Genomic DNA, 20,259 nt, shown 5'->3' on the forward strand with positions numbered 1-20,259 from the left:
CTGAATTTTTCAAAAAAACTCAGAAAAAGTGGCTGATATCAAGGTAGAGTGGTCCTCTGGTATGGATAGAACTCCCCTTAACAAATCAGCAAAAGATGACAGCTCTAACCCAAAAATCGATAATTGTCAGGGTTTTATAAAATCCTGAAAGTTGAGATCGATGTAGGGTAGGGGACTTCAAATCTTTCAATTGATGTGGAAAAACTGTGATAGGTGCTGTCCAGGACTGCTAGTATGGAGCTCCAATAGGGAAAATCAACCTTCAAAGCTGAGAAAATCTGATCTTCAAAAACTGGAGAATTCCAAAAAATCACACAGGAGAGAGGCAGCAGCTATAGATCTGAACCTGTTTTCATGTCATTGATTGAAGAGGTTGGATTGAGAGCACCATCTAGATCATACGATCACCTCATTAGTGCTGCCCTAACGTGGATGATGAGATCCAAAGGAAAAAAGAGAGAAGAGATTGAGAGGAAGTTGGAGGAAGAAAAAATGATGGAAGGGGGGGTGTTTTGAAAACTTAGATCAGAGGAATTGGCACTGATGCCATGTTAACAAAACAATATGGAATGAATGGCTTGAATGATCAATGTGATCACCAAGCATCTTTATTTATAACTTTCAAGGAGTGGACAGAATTACAAATAAACCCCTCACATAGCCGACTCTACTAGCTATGGGGAAAAAACCCAAAATACCTTTTCAGATTACATAACTCAACAGTATCAGTACCCTAAAAATAAGATACGTATCAGTTAGTATCGACGGATACGTTAAGAGACCTAAAACCATGGCTGCACCACTGTACACATGTGAGTTGTCAGTGGTGTATATATAGTCACAGAGTGGGTGACAATAGAGAGTGATTGCAGTGTGCCGTGTTTCTCTCGTGTTATGGGCGATGGCAATCTGTTTCCCTCAGTGCCGGCTAGAGTGATAAAGAGTGGTTATAATTAAAAGTGTTATATTTGAAACCAAAAAAAAAAAAAAAAAAAAACCACTAAATGTTGTTTTGTTTAGTGGCATGTGATTGTTTGGTTGTTGTTTCTGTGTTGTGCTCTTATTATATTCTGTCTTATTGGGCTGTTTAACTCACCCCAATTTTTCTGACATCACAGAGGATTGAGATGGAGGTATGCTCTTGGTGGAGAGTTCGAGGGTGACTTGAAGATTTATTTTCTTTTATTAGATGGGTGTAATAGGGAACAATTTGAGATGTTATCACTAATAGATTGGACTTTGAGATTTTAGTTTGGACAAACTTTAAACTGCCACCAGTAGGAGTCATTTGAGAGTTATGTATGGTTTGAATGTTTTATGTTTAAGACTTGAATTTGATGATTTATTGTGAATGATTCCGCTTGATTTTAGCAATCTTTTGATCAACGCTCGTGAGGGCTAAACCCCTACCTATATCCGGTTTGGGTCATGAACTCATGACAATGGTCTCCCAACTCCAGATCATTTCAGTAGATTTGGGACTCCCATCCTTTTTGACATCAGAAGAAAACTGTATGTGGCCCCCTTTAGATGTGCTGACTTTCCTAGAAATAGGCTAATTGTTGCCTCTTGGAATCTCTCCCCCACTCTTTCTAGTGTGGGTGTGATCATGTATTTTGTTTTTTCGGTCTTGTTCCTTGTATATTCTCTTCCCCTTTGGGAGCTCCTGTTTCTCTACTTCTTTGCTAATGAATTTTTATCCCCCCCAATAAAAAAAAAATAAAAATCTGCGGTGTTTATAAACTGTAGGATTGCAAATGGACTGAGATAACTATGAGTCACAATTTTAATACTAAATAAAATCACTTAAAACGTAATTCAGATTCAAAACTTAAAATTCTGTAAAAAAACACAAACTCAAGTGGAGAAATAGAAAGGGCTACGATCATACGAGTAGAGCAGAACAGTTTAATAAGTCTCATCTCCTTTCAACAAGTAACATTTATGTAAAAATTCAATGGGGTCACACCATTTAAAAATATTGTGCAAGATAACTACAAATAAAAGCTTAAGCTAGAGAGAAACGCAATAACTACAGGAAAACCCCATAAAGTCCAGAATCTATACGCAGACATTATATATTCAACTTTTGTTATTTCAATCAATAATATCATTAAGAATGAGTGGAAAAATAATAATTTAATAATTTTGTGATGAAATCAAGTTCAATGGAATCCATCAATTTCGTGCAAGCTATATGGATTTATAACAGAAAGAATCGACTTGTGATGAATCACTTCAACCCAAATCCCCAAATCAACTAAACAAGGTCTTACCCCAACTATATAGTGCCAGCCAGATACATGAATAACCCGCGGGGGGGGGGGGGGGAGGGAGGAGTGAAGTGCTTAGTGGGCATTCCTTGGTGGACTGGATCATGAATGCATGTTTCTACAATGTATAATGGACCTTGGCTCAACCAGTTCCATACCAGAGGAAGCATATTCACTGTAAGTTAGATCCATACATAACAGAGAACTAATAAAAATCACAAGAAGATCGAAGGTATCAACCTTTGTTCTGTCAGATGTCATGTTAAGCAGGGCTGAGAGCTTGTAATAAGATCCATCTGGTGCAAATGCCTTAACATCAACCCGTTCCTACAAAATAAACGAGTTTATCCATAATGGATGGGAACAAACTACCTGAAATCATAAGGGTAACATAACTACGCATTCAGATGGTTTCTCACCTTGTTTTCCAGTTCAAGAAGAGAAATTCCAGGAGTGTAATGTTCAGAATGGCGAATAGCAATAGCAATTCCCACACGTGGTGATAGAGAAGCATTATTTCGAGATTGAAAAGGCAAAACGCCACCACGGCTTACATAATTTTGTGGAGATAGCATGACAGGAGTTGGACTTGTGTCATCAATTACTTCTAGTACTTGAATGTTTCTCCGTGTGCCAGGATTTCTGCTGTCATTTGGCATTATAGGACCTTTCAAGGCCATCTTAGCAGATTTAACTGCTTTTGAGAGTAAAAGCGAATCAGGCTCTGTGTTGTCTGTAGTTTCAACTTCCACCACTCGATATGCCAATGGCAGAGATGAATCATTACTTATCCAATATGGAACAAAAAATCTGATTGTCTTTGGAGCAGCACCAGTTCCTCCCATATTGTGTTCAATGCTCACACGCAGCTTCCTGCACATGGGATGATTATGAATATCAACAAATGAAAATAGTTCAGCACTGTAGAATCCATTTGCAAGATAATTTAGATGTGATGCAGATCCTAGCCTCCTCGAATTGAAGAAGCCACCCTAAGCCTAGGGTTTTAGTAGGAGCCTTAGTTTAGTTTATATTTTGTGTTTTTAATTGAACCGGTTTAAATTGGTTGCATCCAATTAGTTCAATTGGTCTAATTTAAGTGAAGTGATCCTATTGGCTAAGAGGTTCTTATATCCTATTGGCTAGTAGAGAATCTTCTTTTATTTAAGTTGTTTTAAGTTGTCTTCAGTCATTAGGGGTAGATAAGTCTTTTTTCTTTTAAATTTTTAAGTTATTTTTAAATTGATCCACCTCTCCACGATTTAAGTGAGAGATTTGATTTGTAATAGATTTAGGAATAAGGCCTTTGGCCTCTTATTTAAATACAAACCGTGGGAGAGGCTCCCCCACCTAATTATGTTTAAAAAATCGTGCTTTGCTGTTGGTTTTTTGCTGCTGCTGCTTCTCTTCTCAGAGAATTGCCCTTGTGAGTCATATCAAGGGTGAGGGTTGGTGGACTCCGGCGCCTCCTTGCATCTTGTAGATCGGGAGGTCCTTTTTCTTCAATCAAGCTTCTTCAAGCTACTGTTGTTGCAGATCTGCAAATCCAGTAAGTGTATACAGTTTCTGCAAGTTATCCTTCTCTTCTTCTTCCCCCCATCTAACCTAATCGATCCCATAAACCCTAGCTTCTTCTATAATCAGTCCAGCCCTATTCCCTCCACTGTTTGCTTTCAAATTTTAATCACAGCATCATTGAGTCAACCCTTCCACTCGACTGTAGTCTCAAACCCATCTCCTCAATCAAAACCTGAATCCCCTTCCTTCTCCATTAAAACCTAAACCCCTAAAAATCACCCAGACCAATCCAACCATCCAAATCTGCCCATATTACAACCGAAACACCCCTACACTGCCCTTAACACTCGACCTTAAGCTCCAGCCCAAATTCCAGCTCTAAACCCTAAATCTCATCTCCCCCTTCATTCCCAAAACCCGAAACCCTAAACCTTAATTTCTGAAATTTGAAAACTTATTCAAACCTAACCAAACTTAGTTCATTAAGACCTTTAAAACCTGCATATTAAAACCCTATAAACTCCATTACCATTAGTTAACCCTAACCCTAATTTCTGCCCTATTTAGCCTAAGCTGTCCCAATCGGCCAGCCTTGTTTGGTGAACCCATTCCCCTGGCTCCTAGTGGGATTACTCCTACCTAGGACTACATCAAGATGGAGACTACAATTATTCTTGCCCGGATTAATGTCAAAAAAGACTTCTGACAGTTATTTTCAGATGCTTCAGTTAACGGTAAATTTTGTATCAGATGCATCAACCAATGCCATATGTAGAACCATAAACTAACCATAAAAAAATAGACCTGATTAAGCAACATGTATATTTCCTATCCTGTCATTTTATATAGTGTGACATAGTGACATACACACAAGTGACTGCATTTGTATATTATTTAATAAACACAGATAAAGTAACGTTCAACATAGTGACTGTACGCCCCAAAGGCAGGTTTTCTCGAGTGAGGGGTGCACATGTTACGCTCTGGTGGTGTAGGCTAGGGTTTGGCGTTTTGCGATCTGCCTGCTATGGCGTGTCCTCCTTCTCGGGAGGAGCACCCACCTGATCCTCCCCTTCTTGGGGTCACCTCGGGTGGGTCTGCTCCCTCTTTCGCAACAGTGGTGTCTCAGTCGTTGGCCCCAGCCACCTCAGCAAGGCATCGAGTGGATATTTCGGTGAGGCAGCCTTCTTCGTCTTCGGAGGACCTGCTGTGTTTTTCTCAAAGGAAGAAATTGAACTTTCAGAGCAAGCCTTCTCGACCACACTGATCGCAAAGTGCAGCCATGGCAAACCTTCTCTGCACGCTATAAAGGCCTTCCTCCATAAAAACCTATTTGTGCAAAGTGATGTGGTGGTCTCGACGATGGATCGACGTCATGTCCTGCTGCGATTCTCGGCGCCGGCAGACTACGTGAAAGTGTGGCTGAAGGAGCAAGTGTATATCCAGGGGTTCCTTTTTCGTTTCCTGAAATGGTCATCTGACTTTGTTTCTGGTTGGGAATCCCCTCTTGTTCCAGTTTGGGTCTCGATGCCGGGCCTGCCCATTAACTTTTACCAGGGAAACTTCCTGGTTTCGATCACTGGTGCGAAAGGGAGGTTCTTGAAGGTAGATGGCACGACTGCGGCTGTTACTAGAACGGTTGAGGCCAGATTCTGTGTGGAGGTAGATCTCAGGTGTGAACTGCCATCGAAGGTATGGATTGGGTGTGGAGCAGAGGGCTTCTACCAGAAGGTAGTCTATGAGAAGCTTCCAGTGTATTGCTCCATGTGTTCAAAGCTGGGTCATGCGAAGGAAGCTTGTAGGAAGGCGCGACAACCAGGAGGGACTGCAGCGCAACCTGAAGTCCCTGCGAGCCGGAGGGAACAGCGTGATGTTGATCCAGAGGTTCATACTCAGCCAGGCAACAGAGACAGCAATGGAGTGTGTGTACCAATTGGGGAAGGATCTTCTCGTGGTGAAGGGAGGGCATTGACGACTGCCCAGAGACAAGGAAATCGTAGACGGTCTGGCCGATGGAGGCAACCTGGGCATCTTGCGACAGTTAGGGAGAGCTCTGCAAGTGGAGTTGAGGAGGAGGTTAGAGGACTCACGGTGGCAGTCCCTGTCAGTGATGGACCACGGGCGATTGAGGAAGAGGCGGCAGCAGGAAATGCAGCGCTGCCAGAGCCGGAGGAGGCGACTGGTGTTCAGGCCGTTGAGGAGGGAGAAATCCCCTATGAGGGGGCTGCAATCGAAGTAGTAGGAGAGGGCGTGACTGATATGCAGATCTTGGGCAGTGACTTGGCGGTTGAAGCACCTTCTCAGGAGAGGTTAGGGGTGTGCACAGGAGCCACGGAAGGGGTGTCCAGAGGTAGTTCTGCTAGTGGGGGCTGTTTGCAATCAGTGGGGGAGTACTCTACTCCTTTCTTCCTGCTTGGGGATCCGGCCAGGCGCACCAGAGACAACTCATAGGTAGCCGATTTGCTTGCCCCCACCCTGGACCGAGAGGCCATGCTGGAAAGTTTTAGAAGGTCACTAGACTGGCGGCTTTTTCCAGATCCATAGATGGCCCGTGGGCGGTAGGAGGTGATTTTAATGTGGTGGCTGCTCCGATGGAAAAAGCGGGGGGTCGCCCTGCTTGCTCTCACACCCTTGAGGAGTTTGGTAGCTTTGTAAGTGGGGCTGGCCTCTTGGATGCTGGTTACTCTAGGAGTATTTTCACCTGGTCGAATAACCAGGAAGGCACCAGAAGGGTTTTAGCCAGGTTGGACCGTTTTTTGGTTAATGCGGAGTGGGCTGGTGCTTTTCTCAGGTCCGAGGTCACTCACTTTAACCGGACCTGTTCAGATCATGCCCCTATTGGGATGTCCTTTGCAGCTAGTGGTGACCGTGCCTTTTCGTCCTTTAAATTCCAGCAGATGTAGTTGTTACATCCGGATTTTATGGAGTTTGTCAAGAGCTAGTGGGACAAGCCGGTTATGGGATCTCCGCTCTGTGTTCTATTTCTAAAGCTTAAAGGACTTCGCGGTGCTCTACGTCATTGGAACAAGGAGGTGTTTGGCAACATCCACCAGAGGGTTAGGGATGCAGAGGACTGTGTTAGCAAGGCAGAAGCAGAATCAGACCAGTGTAACAGTGAGGAGTCTAGGGGGGCCCTGCAGGCGGCCAGGGAGGCCCTTCAGGGTGTTCTATTACAGGAGGAAATTTTCTGGAGGCAAAAATCAAGGGCAACCTGGTTGAAGGAGGGGGACCGAAACACGAAGTTCTTCCATTCCTTAGTGAAGGTCAGACGAAGGAAAGCTGGCATCCACAAAGTCAAGGGAGGAGATGGAGAGTGGATTTTGGATCCCGATGCGATTCAGGCAGAGGCAGTGCAGCATTTTTCTGGGACTTATGCCTCTCAGGGGTGTGTGGTGGACGAGGGGCTGTTGTCTTTGATCCCCAGTGTGCTATTTGACGCTGATAATTCTTACCTCCTGGGGGTCCCATCTATGGAGGAAGTGAGGAGAGCTGTTTTTCCCTTATCTGGGGACAGTGCCCAAGGCCCTGACGGTTTTTCTGGGATCTTCTTCTCAGCCTGTTGGGAGTTAGTGGGACATGATGTGTGGGAGGCAGTGCAGGATTTTTTCACGGGCGGAGCTCTCCCAAGAAGCTATACGTCGGCCAATCTGGTACTCATTCCTAAGAAGGACAACCCGGAGGTAATGGCAGATTTTCGGCCTATTAGTTTGTGTAACTTCTCCTATAAGATCCTGGCAAAGATCATTACCTCAAGATTGGTAGGGCTCCTTCCATCATTGGTAGCGGAGGAGCAAGGTGCGTTTGTACAGGGAAGATGCATACATGACAACATTGCCATTGTCCAGGAGATGGTTCAAGACTTGAACTGAAAAACAAGGATTGGCAATGTGATTCTCAAGTTGGATATGGCCAAGGCTTATGACCGCCTAGAGTGGGAGTTCCTCTGGTTTGTCTTGCAAAGGTATGGCTTTAGCGAGGCTTGGATATCTCTGATCAAGAAGACGGTTGAGAACTGCTAGTTTTCTGTAGTTATGGGGGGCAAGCAGTCGGGTTTTTTTAAATCATCTAGGGGGTGTGGCAGGGAGACCCCCTCTCTCCAGCCCTGTTTATCTTGGCAGAGGAGGTGCTAAGCAGGGGTTTAAAAGGGTTGTTTGTTGATGGACTGGCAGCCTTTTACAGACTTCCGAGGGGATGCCCAGGAATCTCACATAGCCTCTTTGCAGACGACACCATTATTTTTTCCACAGGATTGAAGAGCTCCCTCATGCAGATTATGGGCTTCATTACCAGGTATGAAGGGTTTTCGGGACAGCTGGTTAATAGGCAGAAAAGCTGTTATGCTCTAGGTGAAAAAGCTTCGATGGCTGCAGCGCGCATGGTGGGGGTGGTTACTGGCTTCCCAAGGAAGTCCCTCCCTATCACTTAACTGGGAGCCCCCCTACACTCGGGAATAATGAAGATCAATTTCTTTGATGGACTGGTAGGGAAGATCAGAAGTAAAGTGGCGGGATGGAAGGGTAGGTTGCTATCTTCTGGAGGTCGTGTTACGCTCTTGAGGCATGTCCTCTCCTCTATGCCAATTCATGTCTTGGCCACTCTGGATTCACCGAAAGCGGTCCTGCGCAGTCTGTACAAGATCTTTGCTGATTTTCTTTGGGGCAGCTCTGAATGGGGTAACCGCAGGCACTGGGTAAACTGGCAGAAAGTTTGTAGGCCTCTGGCGGAAGGGGGACTTGGGGTTCAACTGCTGCAGGATGTGGGGACTTCACTCAGGTTGAAAGGGTTTTGGAAGGTCTTATCGGAGCAAACGCTGTGGAGTGAATTTTTCAGGGCCAAGTATTTTAAAAATATGCATGTCACTTTGGCTGGGCGGGTTGGGACTGGTTCTAAATCTTGGCGAAGCACCTTGGAGTTCAAGGGGTTTGTTTTGGAGAGGTCCAGATGGCTGCTTGGGGTTGGCAATGTTTCTTTCTGGCTGGATAACTGGGTGGGAGTAGGCCCTCTAATAGACTTTGTGGATAATGGTTTGCTTGTGGATCTGAACCTGTGTGTTAAAGATGCGGTCGATGATGAGGGGGCTTGGAAGGAGGACATCCTAAGCCTCATCGATTCGGAGGCAATTAGGGACAGCATTAGGTCAGGGGACTTTGCGCTTTCAAACAGGGAAGATTTGTTGATATGGACTCCTGCGTGTGATGGCCGTTTCTCCTCTAGATCAACATGGAACGAAGTCCGGCATAGGGACCCTGATAGGTCCTTTTCAAAATGGATCTGGAATTAGGCGGTGCCCCTGAAAGTGGGGTTCTTTTCTTGGCAGTTCCTAATGGGTAAGATCCCCACTGACAATGCCCTTATGGCCCTTGGCATTCCTGCTGGAATATGTAATCCAGAATACCGTGGGGGTATTCTGGTCTTTTTGGGGTAGTTTTATTCTTCTTATGTTATTAAGTGTAAGTGGGCTATGTGGGTTTTAGTCCCACATCGCCTAGTTTAGTCTCTTTGTAATTGCCCCTCTATTATAATAGAGGGGCTTACCTATCAATGAATATAACACATTATTTTCTCTCATTCTCTCTTTCTAACCCACGATTCTGCCAACATGGTATCAGAGCTAGTCTGATCTCGGTTAGAAAAAGAGAAAAAACCCTACTCCATCTCTCCAATCGACCTCTCCTCTCTCCCTCTCTTGGCTTCTCTTTCTCTGGTTTTCTTCTTCTTCTCCTTGTAAGGGGGCAGCACTAATGAGGTAAAATCCCTGACCAATGATTTAGTTACTGCCCTCCTCCATTCTATCTACTTTTTTATAGTAAAATACTGCTGGAATCATCTTTGCGATTTGGGGTTTTCTAGAATTTTTTGGAGATCGACTTCCTATTACCATTGAAGGCTGACCTTCCACCATTGGAGCTCCCTATGCACCCTTCTCTAGCCCCTTTCTACCCTATTCCATTATCCTCATTCCCTATTTCCTTTTTCTCCAAGCTTTAATTAATTCCAGCCACCATACCCTAATCGATCTCAACTTGTTAGGGTTTTTCAAAACCCTGACTCCAAACGATTATGGTGTTTCTTTTTCAGATGCAGCTGATGTTTTGGGGGTGATTCCCTATTACTACAAGCCCTACTCCACCTAAGTTTGGACCCTTTCTGATGGTTAGATCTGTTTCTACAGCAAAAATTCCTTAACCTGCTAATTTGGTTACCTGCCAAAAACCCTAACTTTCAGGTTTGAGTTTTTGCTAATTTTTGGAGGCCTGATTACTCCCACTTCAAGGACCAATCGACCTCAATATTGCAGCTATCCAAGTTTTTTGAAGACCCCTACCCCAATCGATCTCTTCTTTTCAGGGTTTTCCAAAACCCTGACAAAAATCGATTTGGGCTAGGGATGTTTGCTGCTGTTCGAGTGCTTTGGAGGTGGTTCTAACATTAAAAGAGAACTCTCCTTCATCAGTTCAAGGCTTGAAGAAGGTCCTTTATGCTGGTGTAGTGCTGTAATGCTGCCCTGCTCTACTTCTGCGATTTTTTGGAGTCTCTCCCCTTTGAAGATCAGGTCTCACTCTTACTGAGATTGATTGTTTACCTTGGATGTTCCATTCTAGCAGCCTTGGTCAGCATCTATTACATGTCTACATCAGCAATTACAGCCCCCTTTCCCTAAATCGATCTCAATTTCAGGGTTTTCCAAAACCTTGACAAAAATCGATTTTTGGGTTAGGGCTGTCCTATCAAGCTAATTTTTTGAGGGGAGACTTATACATACCAGAGGAGTTCTCAACCCAAGTTTCAGCATCATTCATCGAATTATTTTGAACAAATTCAGGTTCAAAATTATGGCTCAATTTCATCATTTATCAACCTATTCTTTTACTTGTTCCTATGTGGCTGGCTGCTTCAACTACCTATGGACCTGTTGAGTTATTTATCTTATACTTGCTGGTTCTATTGAGTTTTACTACATACATTGCTGGTTCTATTGATTGGCTTTTGTAAGCATGACTGATTGACATGTTACTGCTACCTTTATGAGGACTATTGCTGCCCTATTATTGAGACTGAGTATCCTACTATTGGAGATCGAATTTCTTTCATTATTGAAGACTCGTATCTACTACCCTGGAGATCAGCTTATTTGGGATTACAACAGTGTATTCCAAGGTTGATGGTTGCAACTATGAACCTATTCAGTTATGTGAAGCTTTTCTGGTTCATATCCGGCTTACTTTGAGAGCTTGATCCTAGCCTTATTCACTAATTCAGATCTGATCCAAGTTTTTTGTTGAAGCTTCTTACATCCATTGTTGTCCAGATATCTTCGTCAATTCTATTTAGCATGTGGGAGTTTATAGTTTGGAATTTTGCACACTGGTTCTTCCTTGGGTGAAGATCGATCAAGTTTTTGAAGAATGATGCCTTCTCCTTCTACAAATTAGACCTGTTTTTTATAATTCAGATCTGATCATTGGAAATTGGCGTTTTGGAATTAGTTTGATCGATTGAAAGAAGGTTGTAGATTACTGTGTTGCTTTGTCCATGGTTCATTATCCCACTGCTTCTTTTTACTTCACCACCTCCCATATCATATCTTTGGCATATACCCATAACCACCTTGGAAGTTTATGGTATTCTCTAAATTGCCATTTCTTCTCTTTCCATTACCCTTAGCACCTTTTGGAAAATTCTGGAATATTATACTTTTGCACTGTTTCTTACATCATCTCCGTTTTCTATCTACGTGTACTACTATACGTGAGGGGGGGGATTATGTATAGTATACCTGCAGCCATTGCAGAAAGCAAAACTTGGAGGAACACTTGGTGCAAAACATAGAAAATCAGTGTTTCCACCATTGCTATTGGGTATCCTTCATTATGGGGTTGAGTTTGCCGTAAGGGGGAGATTGGTATTAAAGTATTGAAGATGTTTGGTTATTGCCTGCCTATATGAGGTTCTACAGTTGGGTTGATTTTTTCCGCTGCTTGATTCATCTACTCGCTACCCTAGTTACTTATCTTCAAGATTATCATTCAGAGATTCATCACTGGACAATAATAGAAGATTGGTGAAAGCTGCCTTTTTTGGAAGACATTGCAGTCCCGGTTTGCTGATCAAGTCTGCCCAAGTTTTGAAGATCTATTTTTTTAAGTTCTTGAAGGTTTATTTGGGAGCTGCATTCACATGTCAAGCTGGATTCTGCTGCAACTTAGTTTTTTCCCTTTTTTTGTTCAAGTTGGGCATTAGTACCTTGTATGCGCCAACTTGAGGGGGAGTGTTAGCATTATTAGGAGTTATTTTTTTCTTTAGTTCAAGCTGGATCTTCTTTCTTTACTTATTTGTATAATCCAGCTTGAGGGGGAGTGTTGGAATATGTAATCCAGAATACCGTGGGGGTATTCTGGTCTTTTTGGGGTAGTTTTATTCTTCTTATGTTATTAAGTGTAAGTGGGCTATGTGGGTTTTAGTCCCACATCGCCTAGTTTAGTCTCTTTGTAATTTCCCCTCTATTATAAATAGAGGGGCTTACCTATCAATGAATATAACACATTATTTTCTCTCATTCTCTCTTTCTAACCCATGATTCTGCCAACAATTCCCTTAGCTTCTAGATGCAACTGTTGTGGACAGCCAAGGAGGGAAACCACGGATCATTGTTTGGGCTCTGGTGGTATGGCAACGAAGGTTTGGGAGTATTTTTCATGGCTTTTGGACATCCCCTTCTTGCCCTCTCAGGATGTCAGAAGTCGGGTTTTTCTCTGGCAAGGTGCAGGGAGCTGCAAGAACCTCAGTGCCTACATCATTGGTATTTTGCCTGCTTTGATGGTTTGGGAACTCTGGAAAGAGAGAAACAACAGAAGGCATGAGGAGAGGCGACGTAGTGCTGCCTCCATCATTGAGCATATCAAAGGATGGGTAAGAAAGATTCAGTTACCCTCCAAGATTGGCAAGTTGGAATCCCCTAGGAATACCTTAATTCTACAGTGTTTTGGCCTTGTGGCTCCAGCTGCAAAGCTGAAACGGCCCCTCCCTATCTATTGGTGTCCCTCGTTTCTATCTGTGAAGCTTAATGTTGATGGAACCTGCAAAGGAAACCCTGGACTTGGAGCTGGAGGAGGGGTGATTAGGGATCAGAGAGGTATGGTGCTGGCAGCCTTTGCAAATTCCTACGGGAAGTGCACTAATGCCATAGCGGAGCTCAGAGTGTTAAGGGATGGTTTGGAATTATGCCAGGAGCTCGGGCTTGCAGACGTGGTGGTAAACTCTGACTCGACTACTACAGTATGGTCAACCTCAAGAGATGTAACTTATGGAAGGGATGGTCCAGGTTAGAACATGCTAGCAAAGCTATAGCTTGATTTGGAATTTTGTTTTTGTAGGAAATGCTTCTGAATTTTTTATTAGTGAGCTGTTGATTAATCCCTCGACTGATGAGGGATGACTGATGAGTACTAACCAGCCCCTTTTTTAGAGGAAATATACTAGTGACTTGATAAGGTCACAATTCTACAGTCATTGGTCATATGCATAATAGCACTTTATACAAGCACTTCATAGTACACAACATTCATCATTTATGTACTGTTGTGTTAAGCATAACATTTAATAGAAGTTTGATAACATATTTTCTAATACTGATCAAATCATACAACATTCATTCATTTCCATCACATAACATACACACATTATAATAAAATACATAGTCATGATTTCCCTTTTGTATTTATTTATTTATTTTTTAACCCGAATATTACCTGGAACCTGGGCCAGCCCCTAGAATTTTATTAAAATCTGAAATTTTGAAAAAAGAATACAAGGGGGGGACGTACCGCCTTACCCCAACCCAAGGAGTATAACTCTCAGCAAAACACTTGGCCCAACCCCATACAAATAAGATAGAAAAAGGACTCTACTTTCTGTGAACGGGCAAACCTGCGTAGTCATGATTTCCCTCACCTTTGACTCAATTTCTCTATTTCTTCTTAATTTCCTTTCAATTTATTGCTCCAGCAGCACTAAGACTCACTCCCTTCTTCCATTGACTCTACCCTTCAAACAATTACCCAACCTTTGTGATACAACTTCAGGAATGCAGCTTACATTCTTTTTAATTCTTCAATCGCCTACCATTCCAGCCTCTGATTTCATGAACTTCCAGATAATTCCTTTCCCAATTGAGCAATACAGTACCATTCTACCCTACTCTGTTAAGCAACAATTCCAGTTCTTCCTCCATGTTCTTCCAATTAGTTCCTTCTTTCAATTTCTTCTTCCACAGTTCATTAATCTAGCATTGCTTTCTTTCATTTCTCAATCTCTCTTCAGCACTCTATGATTCAACAACTTAATTCATAATTCCCAGTCTTCAAATCAGTATTTCAGCAGCTCACTTCTTAGTACATAAGTATTTTGTTCAGCTGAACTCAAGATCATGGATTGCTCATCAATTTCACTCAATTCTATATTTACAGCAACTCTATATCCCTACCTGAACTCACTTTCATCAATCTGAAAACCCAATTCTTCAATAGGATATGATGCTCAACCTTTGCCCTTTCTCAATTTCTTCTATCAAATTCTTGAACCCAATTGCAACCTTCTATTAGCAACTTCAACTTGTAATTCTCTTCAAACAACAGTGCTGCAACATCTCAAGAACTCAATTCCTCCTTTGATTTCACATATACCTGTTAAGTCCTTGCTGCTCTGTAATATCTCTCTTGCAGTCCCAGGTCCAACTTCCAACTACCCTTTTCAGACTGATTCCTTTCAAATCTCCTATGGTTCAGCAACTCCAGATCATAATTCTCTTATTTAATTTCATGACTTCACTGCAGCTCCTTCCCAAATCCCATTCTTCTTCTTGTCGTCTTCTTTTCTTCTTTTCTTCTTTTCTTTGAATCACTTCTTTCAAATCAGAACTCCAGCAACATAAAGCCCTGTTCTCCTTTCAATTTAGGATTCCAGCAACACAACCCCTTTAAAATCTGCACTGCAGCTCCTTCCCAAATCCCATTCTTCTTCTTGTCTTCTTCTTTTCTTCTTTTCTTTCAATCACTTCTTTCAAATGAGAACTCCAGCAACATAAAGCCCTGTTCTCCTTTCAATTTAGGATTCCAACAAAACAACCCCTTTAAAATCTGAACTTCAGCTTTTCCTTCTTCTTCTTCTTTTCCATCGTCTCCTCTTCTGTTCCTTCTTCTTTCTTTATTTTCTTCTCTTGTTTCAGCACTTCAGTAAATCTAGCAAGCTTACACTGACTCAACCGAATGCACTTTTGCTCAATTAAAAATCTACTTAGTCTAAATGCTAATCTAATGACTAACCCAACTTTGGATTTAATTGGTTTTAATTAACCAAACAACTAATTGGTAAATAGCCTAAGTTAACTTCATTAACTATAAAGACCTTGGAATCTTTGCTTGCCTCTTTTCTTTGGAAGGGAGCTGAATCCACCAGGTTCCTCCACCCCACTTCTTGGACCTCTGTGTGTCTCCCAAAAAAAGAGGGAGGGCTGGGCATTAGAAGAATCAAAGAAGTCAACAAGGCTGGTATTATCAAGCTGATCTGGAAGTTAGCTTCAAAACAGAAGAGCATTTGGGTTGATTGGGTTTTTTCGGGTCCCCTTCGGCAAGATTCCATTTGGACTGCTTCTGGCTCCTCTGACGCTTCCCGGGTTTGGCGCAAGATCCTGGAATACTGCCACATTGTCCTCCCCTCCATGCAATCCCACATTGGAGATGGCCTCTCCATTTCCCTTTGGTTGGATCACTGGCACCCTAAAGGAATTCTTTTGCATCTTGTCACCCCAAGGACGATCTATGCTTCAGGTCTTCATAGGATGGCTTTGGTTGAGGACATCCTTCATCACAATGATTGGGCCCCTCCCCCTACCTCTTCACAGCCTCTCTCTCTCCTTTGGAATGATCTTCAGACCATCCAAAGAAGGCTGCCTTCTAGGGGTGATTGTGTCCTCTGGACAGCAGATGGCTCGCGGAAATTCTCTTCCAAGGCTGCTTGGAACCTTATCTGTTTCAAAGGCTCAATGGCTGGTTGGAGGAAGCTTCTCTGGTTCAAGCATCACATCCCTCGGCATTGTTTCACGACTTGGAGAGTCTTCACCAAATGTCTTCCTACTCAAGCTTTCCTGCTCAGGCATCACATCCAAGTTTCCAGTGCTTGCTGCCTTTGTTGGAACAGCATTGAAGACTCTGATCATCTGTTCTTTGAGTGCCTTACCTCAAAAGCCATCTGGAAGGGTATCCTATCTAAGTGCTGGCCTGCCCAAAGAAGAATCCTGCCATTCTCAAGAGAATGGATTTGGGTAGATATGACCTTTGGAGGCACCTCTATTTGTGACACTGTTGGGAAGATGGTTTTTTGTGCTTCCATAAACCATATATGGATGAAGCGAAATATCAGGAAATGGACCTCCAATTCTCGTTCATTTCATCAGATTTGGGATTCCATTTCCTTCGAAATTTCCTCCAAATTATTGTCAACTCCTTTTTGTACTGACACCCCAAGGAACAGGCTTATTGTTGTCTCCTAGGGTGTCCCCAATGAACCTTTTTCTGCTTCAGCAGCCTCAAGCTGATAGCTTTGTTTAGCCGTGGGCTGTTGTATTTCCCCCCTGGGGGCCCCTTGTTTTTCTTTCTTTCCTTGGTAATGAATTCTTTTATTCACCCAAAAAAAAAAAAAACTTAATTAACTTACTAACTCCCTTTACCTTGGTCAAAACCCTTCTTAGGACAGCTCACCCTTGCATGTGCTATGTGGTTGGTCCCTCCATGCCACTTCCTACTAACCATGCACAGCCTCATATGCCACCTCCTCCTTCCTTAGCCATGTGGCTGGCTTTGAATAGCCACCACCTCCTTCCCCATACACAGCCTCATAGGCCACCTCCTCTTTCCTCAACCATGTGGCTGCTCCTCTTTGAATCTCCATAACTCAAACAAACCATAGTTATCCATATTTGAACCACTTGGTTCAGCCAAGCCAAGCCAAGCCAAGCCAAGCCAAGCCAAACTAAACCAGACCAAGCCAAGCCACCTCCTACTTGACTATTCACACCTACTTCACTATTCACTCCTTTTTTTTTGGATGAAAAGAAATTTAATTACGAAGAAAAAAGAGGGAATATACAAGCCCAAGGGCAACAAACCCTAACTAGGGACTAGTTAGGGCACAAAATAGATGTAGGGAGGCCCCAGGAGACAACAATGAGCCTGTTCCCTGGGGAATCCTTCACATCACAAAGGGGGAGGGAACTAACTTTAGATTAAACTAACTGCCTGGTCATTGCTTCACTGCCTGGAGAGTCTTCACCAACTGTCTTCCTACGCAAGAGTTCCTTTGCAGGCGTCAGATCCAGGTCTCCAATGCCTGCTGCCTTTGTTGGAGTAATATTGTAGATTCGGCTCACTTGTTCTTTGAGTGCCCTACCTCAAGGGCCATCTGGAAAGGTATTCTGTCCAAGTGCTGGCCTGCTCAAAGAAGGATTCTCACCTTCTCTAGAGAATGGATTTGGGTTGATATGACCTTTGGTGGTCCCTCTATCTGCGACATTGTGGGGAAGATGGCTTTCTGTGCGGCCATCAACCATATTTGGATGGAGCGCAATATCAGGAAATGGACCTCCAATTCTCGTTCCTATCAACAGATTTGGGATTCCATTTCCTTTGAAATCTCCTCCAAATTATTGTCCGCCCCTCCCTCTTTTTGCTCTGACACCTCAAGGAACAGGTGTATTGTTGTCTCCTGGGGTCTTCCTAATGTTTCTTTTTCTGCTCCAGCTACCTCTAGCTGAAGCTTTTCTTAGCCGTGGGCTATTGTAACTCCCCCTTTGGGGCCCCTTGTTTCTCCTTTCTTGTTAATGAATTCTTTTATTCACCCAAAAAAAAAAAAACTTTAGATGAAACATAAAAAAAGATGGCCTTCCAAATCGTGTTGAAAGAGCGGGAGTTGGATGTCCATCTTCTAAGGTTGCGTTCCATCCAAATGTGGGAAATGGTAGCACAAAAGGCAATCTTGCCAACCGAGTCGCAAATCGATTTCCCTCTGAAAGTCATGTCAATCCAAATCCATTCCCGACGAAGGGGAAGAGGAGTGCGTCGACCAGGCCAACAATGGCGAAGGACAAGGGATCAAATGGAGGAGGCAAAGGGGCAAGTGAAGAATATGTGATCGACATCTTCAGTCCCATTCCAACAGAGACAGCAGTTGGGATGGACCTGAATATGCCGATAAATGAGGAAGGCTTGGGTAGGGAGGCAGCTAGCAAGGGTGCGCCAGGCGGTGAGGCTATGGCGAGGTATGTGACCACGAAACCAAACAACTCTATGCCAAGGACAAGGGGTCCCTCTATGTCTAACCAAATCCCAAGCGGAGTGAGAGCTGAATTTGCCCGATTGGGATGGGAGCCACAAGATGGTGTCACCTCTACCTCGATGCCCAGGGGGGATGAGGGGGAGGGAGCTCCAAAGGTCGGCCGGGGGGGAGGGGACCAAGAGCCAAAGGTAATGATGGCAGCAACATGGGCAAATTAGTCCAATCCAGAGGAGTAAATATCTCGGGAGCTCACAATAGAAGAGAGGACACCAGAGGGGTGCCACTTGTCAAGCCAAAGTAAGGTGGTCGTACCATCACCAATCCTACACGAAATGGCATCTCCGGCTAAATGTCTCACCTGCAGAATTCTGTGCCAAACCCCAGAGGAATCAGTCCCTGGGCTAACAGACCAAATGGAATCTCTACGGAGGGGCCCAGAGTACACCCAAGAAGTCCAGATGGAGGATCTGTTGGTGAGGATCTTCCAAATAAGCTTAATGGACCCAGCCGTGTTAACATCTTTTATTCTCCTCAGCCCGAGGCCTCCTTCAGACTTTGGAACGCAAAGGGAAGCCCAACTCATAAGATGAAGGAACCTGGCAGAGTCCACACCTTTCCAAAGGAAGGCACACATAATAGATTTAGCCGCCTTGATGGTGGCCTTAGGGAGGCTAAAAACACCACTCCAGTAAATGTAGCAAGACTGGAGAACCGATCTGATGAGCTCGAGGCGACCTGCATAAGATAAAAGCTTGGCTTTCCAAAGCTGCAACCTCTTGCGGAGGAGATCCAGGATGGGGGAGCAGTGGTGGGCTGAAAGTCTGGCGGGGATGAGGGGGAGGCCTAGGTAGCGGACAGGGAGGGCGCCAATGGTAAAGCTGGTGAGGGAGGAGAGGGAGGCTTTAGTGGTGTCCGAGACTCCGGCAAGGAAAATTTGGACTTTTTGCAGGTTAATGCGGAGACTAGAAAGACCTTGAAAAAGGTTGAGGAAGGACATGATGGTTTCAATGGAGAGGGGGTCAGCCTTAGAGAAGATCATGAGATCATCCGCGAAGGCAAGGTGAGTCAGGTTGGTAGGCTTACACTTAGGGATGGGGGAGACGAGGTGGAGGTCTGTTTTGGACTGGATGCTTCGAGAGAGAACCTCAAGGGACAGGCAAAAGAGAAAAGGGGATAGAGGACAGCCTTGGCGGATACCAACCGAGGAAGAGAAAAAACCATTAGGACTGCCATTCAGAAGGACAGAGAAGCGGGGAGTGGAGATACAAGAGCTGATCCAGTTGACAATAATGGGAGGGAAGGACATTTTGAGGAGGACTTGGGAGATGAAGTCCCAACGGATGGAGTCGAAAGCCTTATGGATGTCAATTTTGAGAAGAGCAGCAGGAGAGTGAGACTTGCGGTCAAAGCCTCGAACAATTTCCTGGCAAAGGATGATGTTGTCCGAGATGGTTCTCTCAGCAATGAAGGCAGATTGATTGGGACTGACAAGGCTAAGACGGTTGGCAAGGATTTTAGCAATGAACTTGTAAAGAAGATTACAAAGGGAGATGGGTCTGAAGTCGAACATGGACGAAGCTCTAGAGGACTTGGGAATGAGACAGAGGAAGGTATGGTTGATGTTTTGGATCTGATGAGGGTTGAAGAAGAAGCTCTTGATAGCACTAATAAGCTCGACACCAATGATGTCCTAGCAGGAAGAGAAGAAACCCATATTGAACCCATCAGGGCCTGGAGCTTTGCTAGCCTTGTGGGAGCGAACAGCGGAGGTGATTTCAGAGTTGGAGGGGATGGAGCTGAGGGAGCATAGGAGATGGGGGGGGGAGGAATTTGTTGATGAGGTCAGCAGGGAGGGGTGGGGGGAGGGGGGGGGACTAAAGATACTAGTGAAGTAGTTCACAGCTTCGGCTTTGATGGCATCAACAGAGGAGAGGACCGAGCCATTGGAGGAAGCAAGAGAGAGGATAGAGTTGGAGTTGGAGCGGGCTTTGAGAGAGCGGTGGAAGAAGGCGGTGTTTGAGTTACCGAGATCAAGCCATTTGATTCTGGATTTCTGCTTAAGGAAGCTTTCCTCAAGGGAGAGAGAGGAGGCAAGGTCAGAAGCAGCAAGGATCTCCTCTTTAACAAGGGAGGAGTTGAG

General features: G+C 44.1%; 1 protein-coding gene across 2 annotated transcripts in view; it reads right to left on the reverse strand.

Annotated features, from left to right (window-relative positions):
• Positions 1 to 20,259, reverse strand: part of LOC122658659 — a 218,728-nt gene that overhangs the window by 26,493 nt on the left and 171,976 nt on the right. For both annotated transcript variants that reach the window (XM_043853701.1, XM_043853700.1), the window contains exons 50-51: positions 2,693 to 3,146; positions 2,514 to 2,600 (exon numbers count right to left, since the gene is read on the reverse strand). In XM_043853701.1, coding sequence (XP_043709636.1) covers positions 2,514 to 2,600; positions 2,693 to 3,146 — 541 coding nt within the window. The remainder of the gene's footprint in view (positions 1 to 2,513; positions 2,601 to 2,692; positions 3,147 to 20,259) is intronic.

This window comes from Telopea speciosissima, chromosome 4 (genome assembly GCF_018873765.1).
Source record: "Telopea speciosissima isolate NSW1024214 ecotype Mountain lineage chromosome 4, Tspe_v1, whole genome shotgun sequence".
NCBI classification, from domain to species: domain Eukaryota; kingdom Viridiplantae; phylum Streptophyta; class Magnoliopsida; order Proteales; family Proteaceae; genus Telopea; species Telopea speciosissima.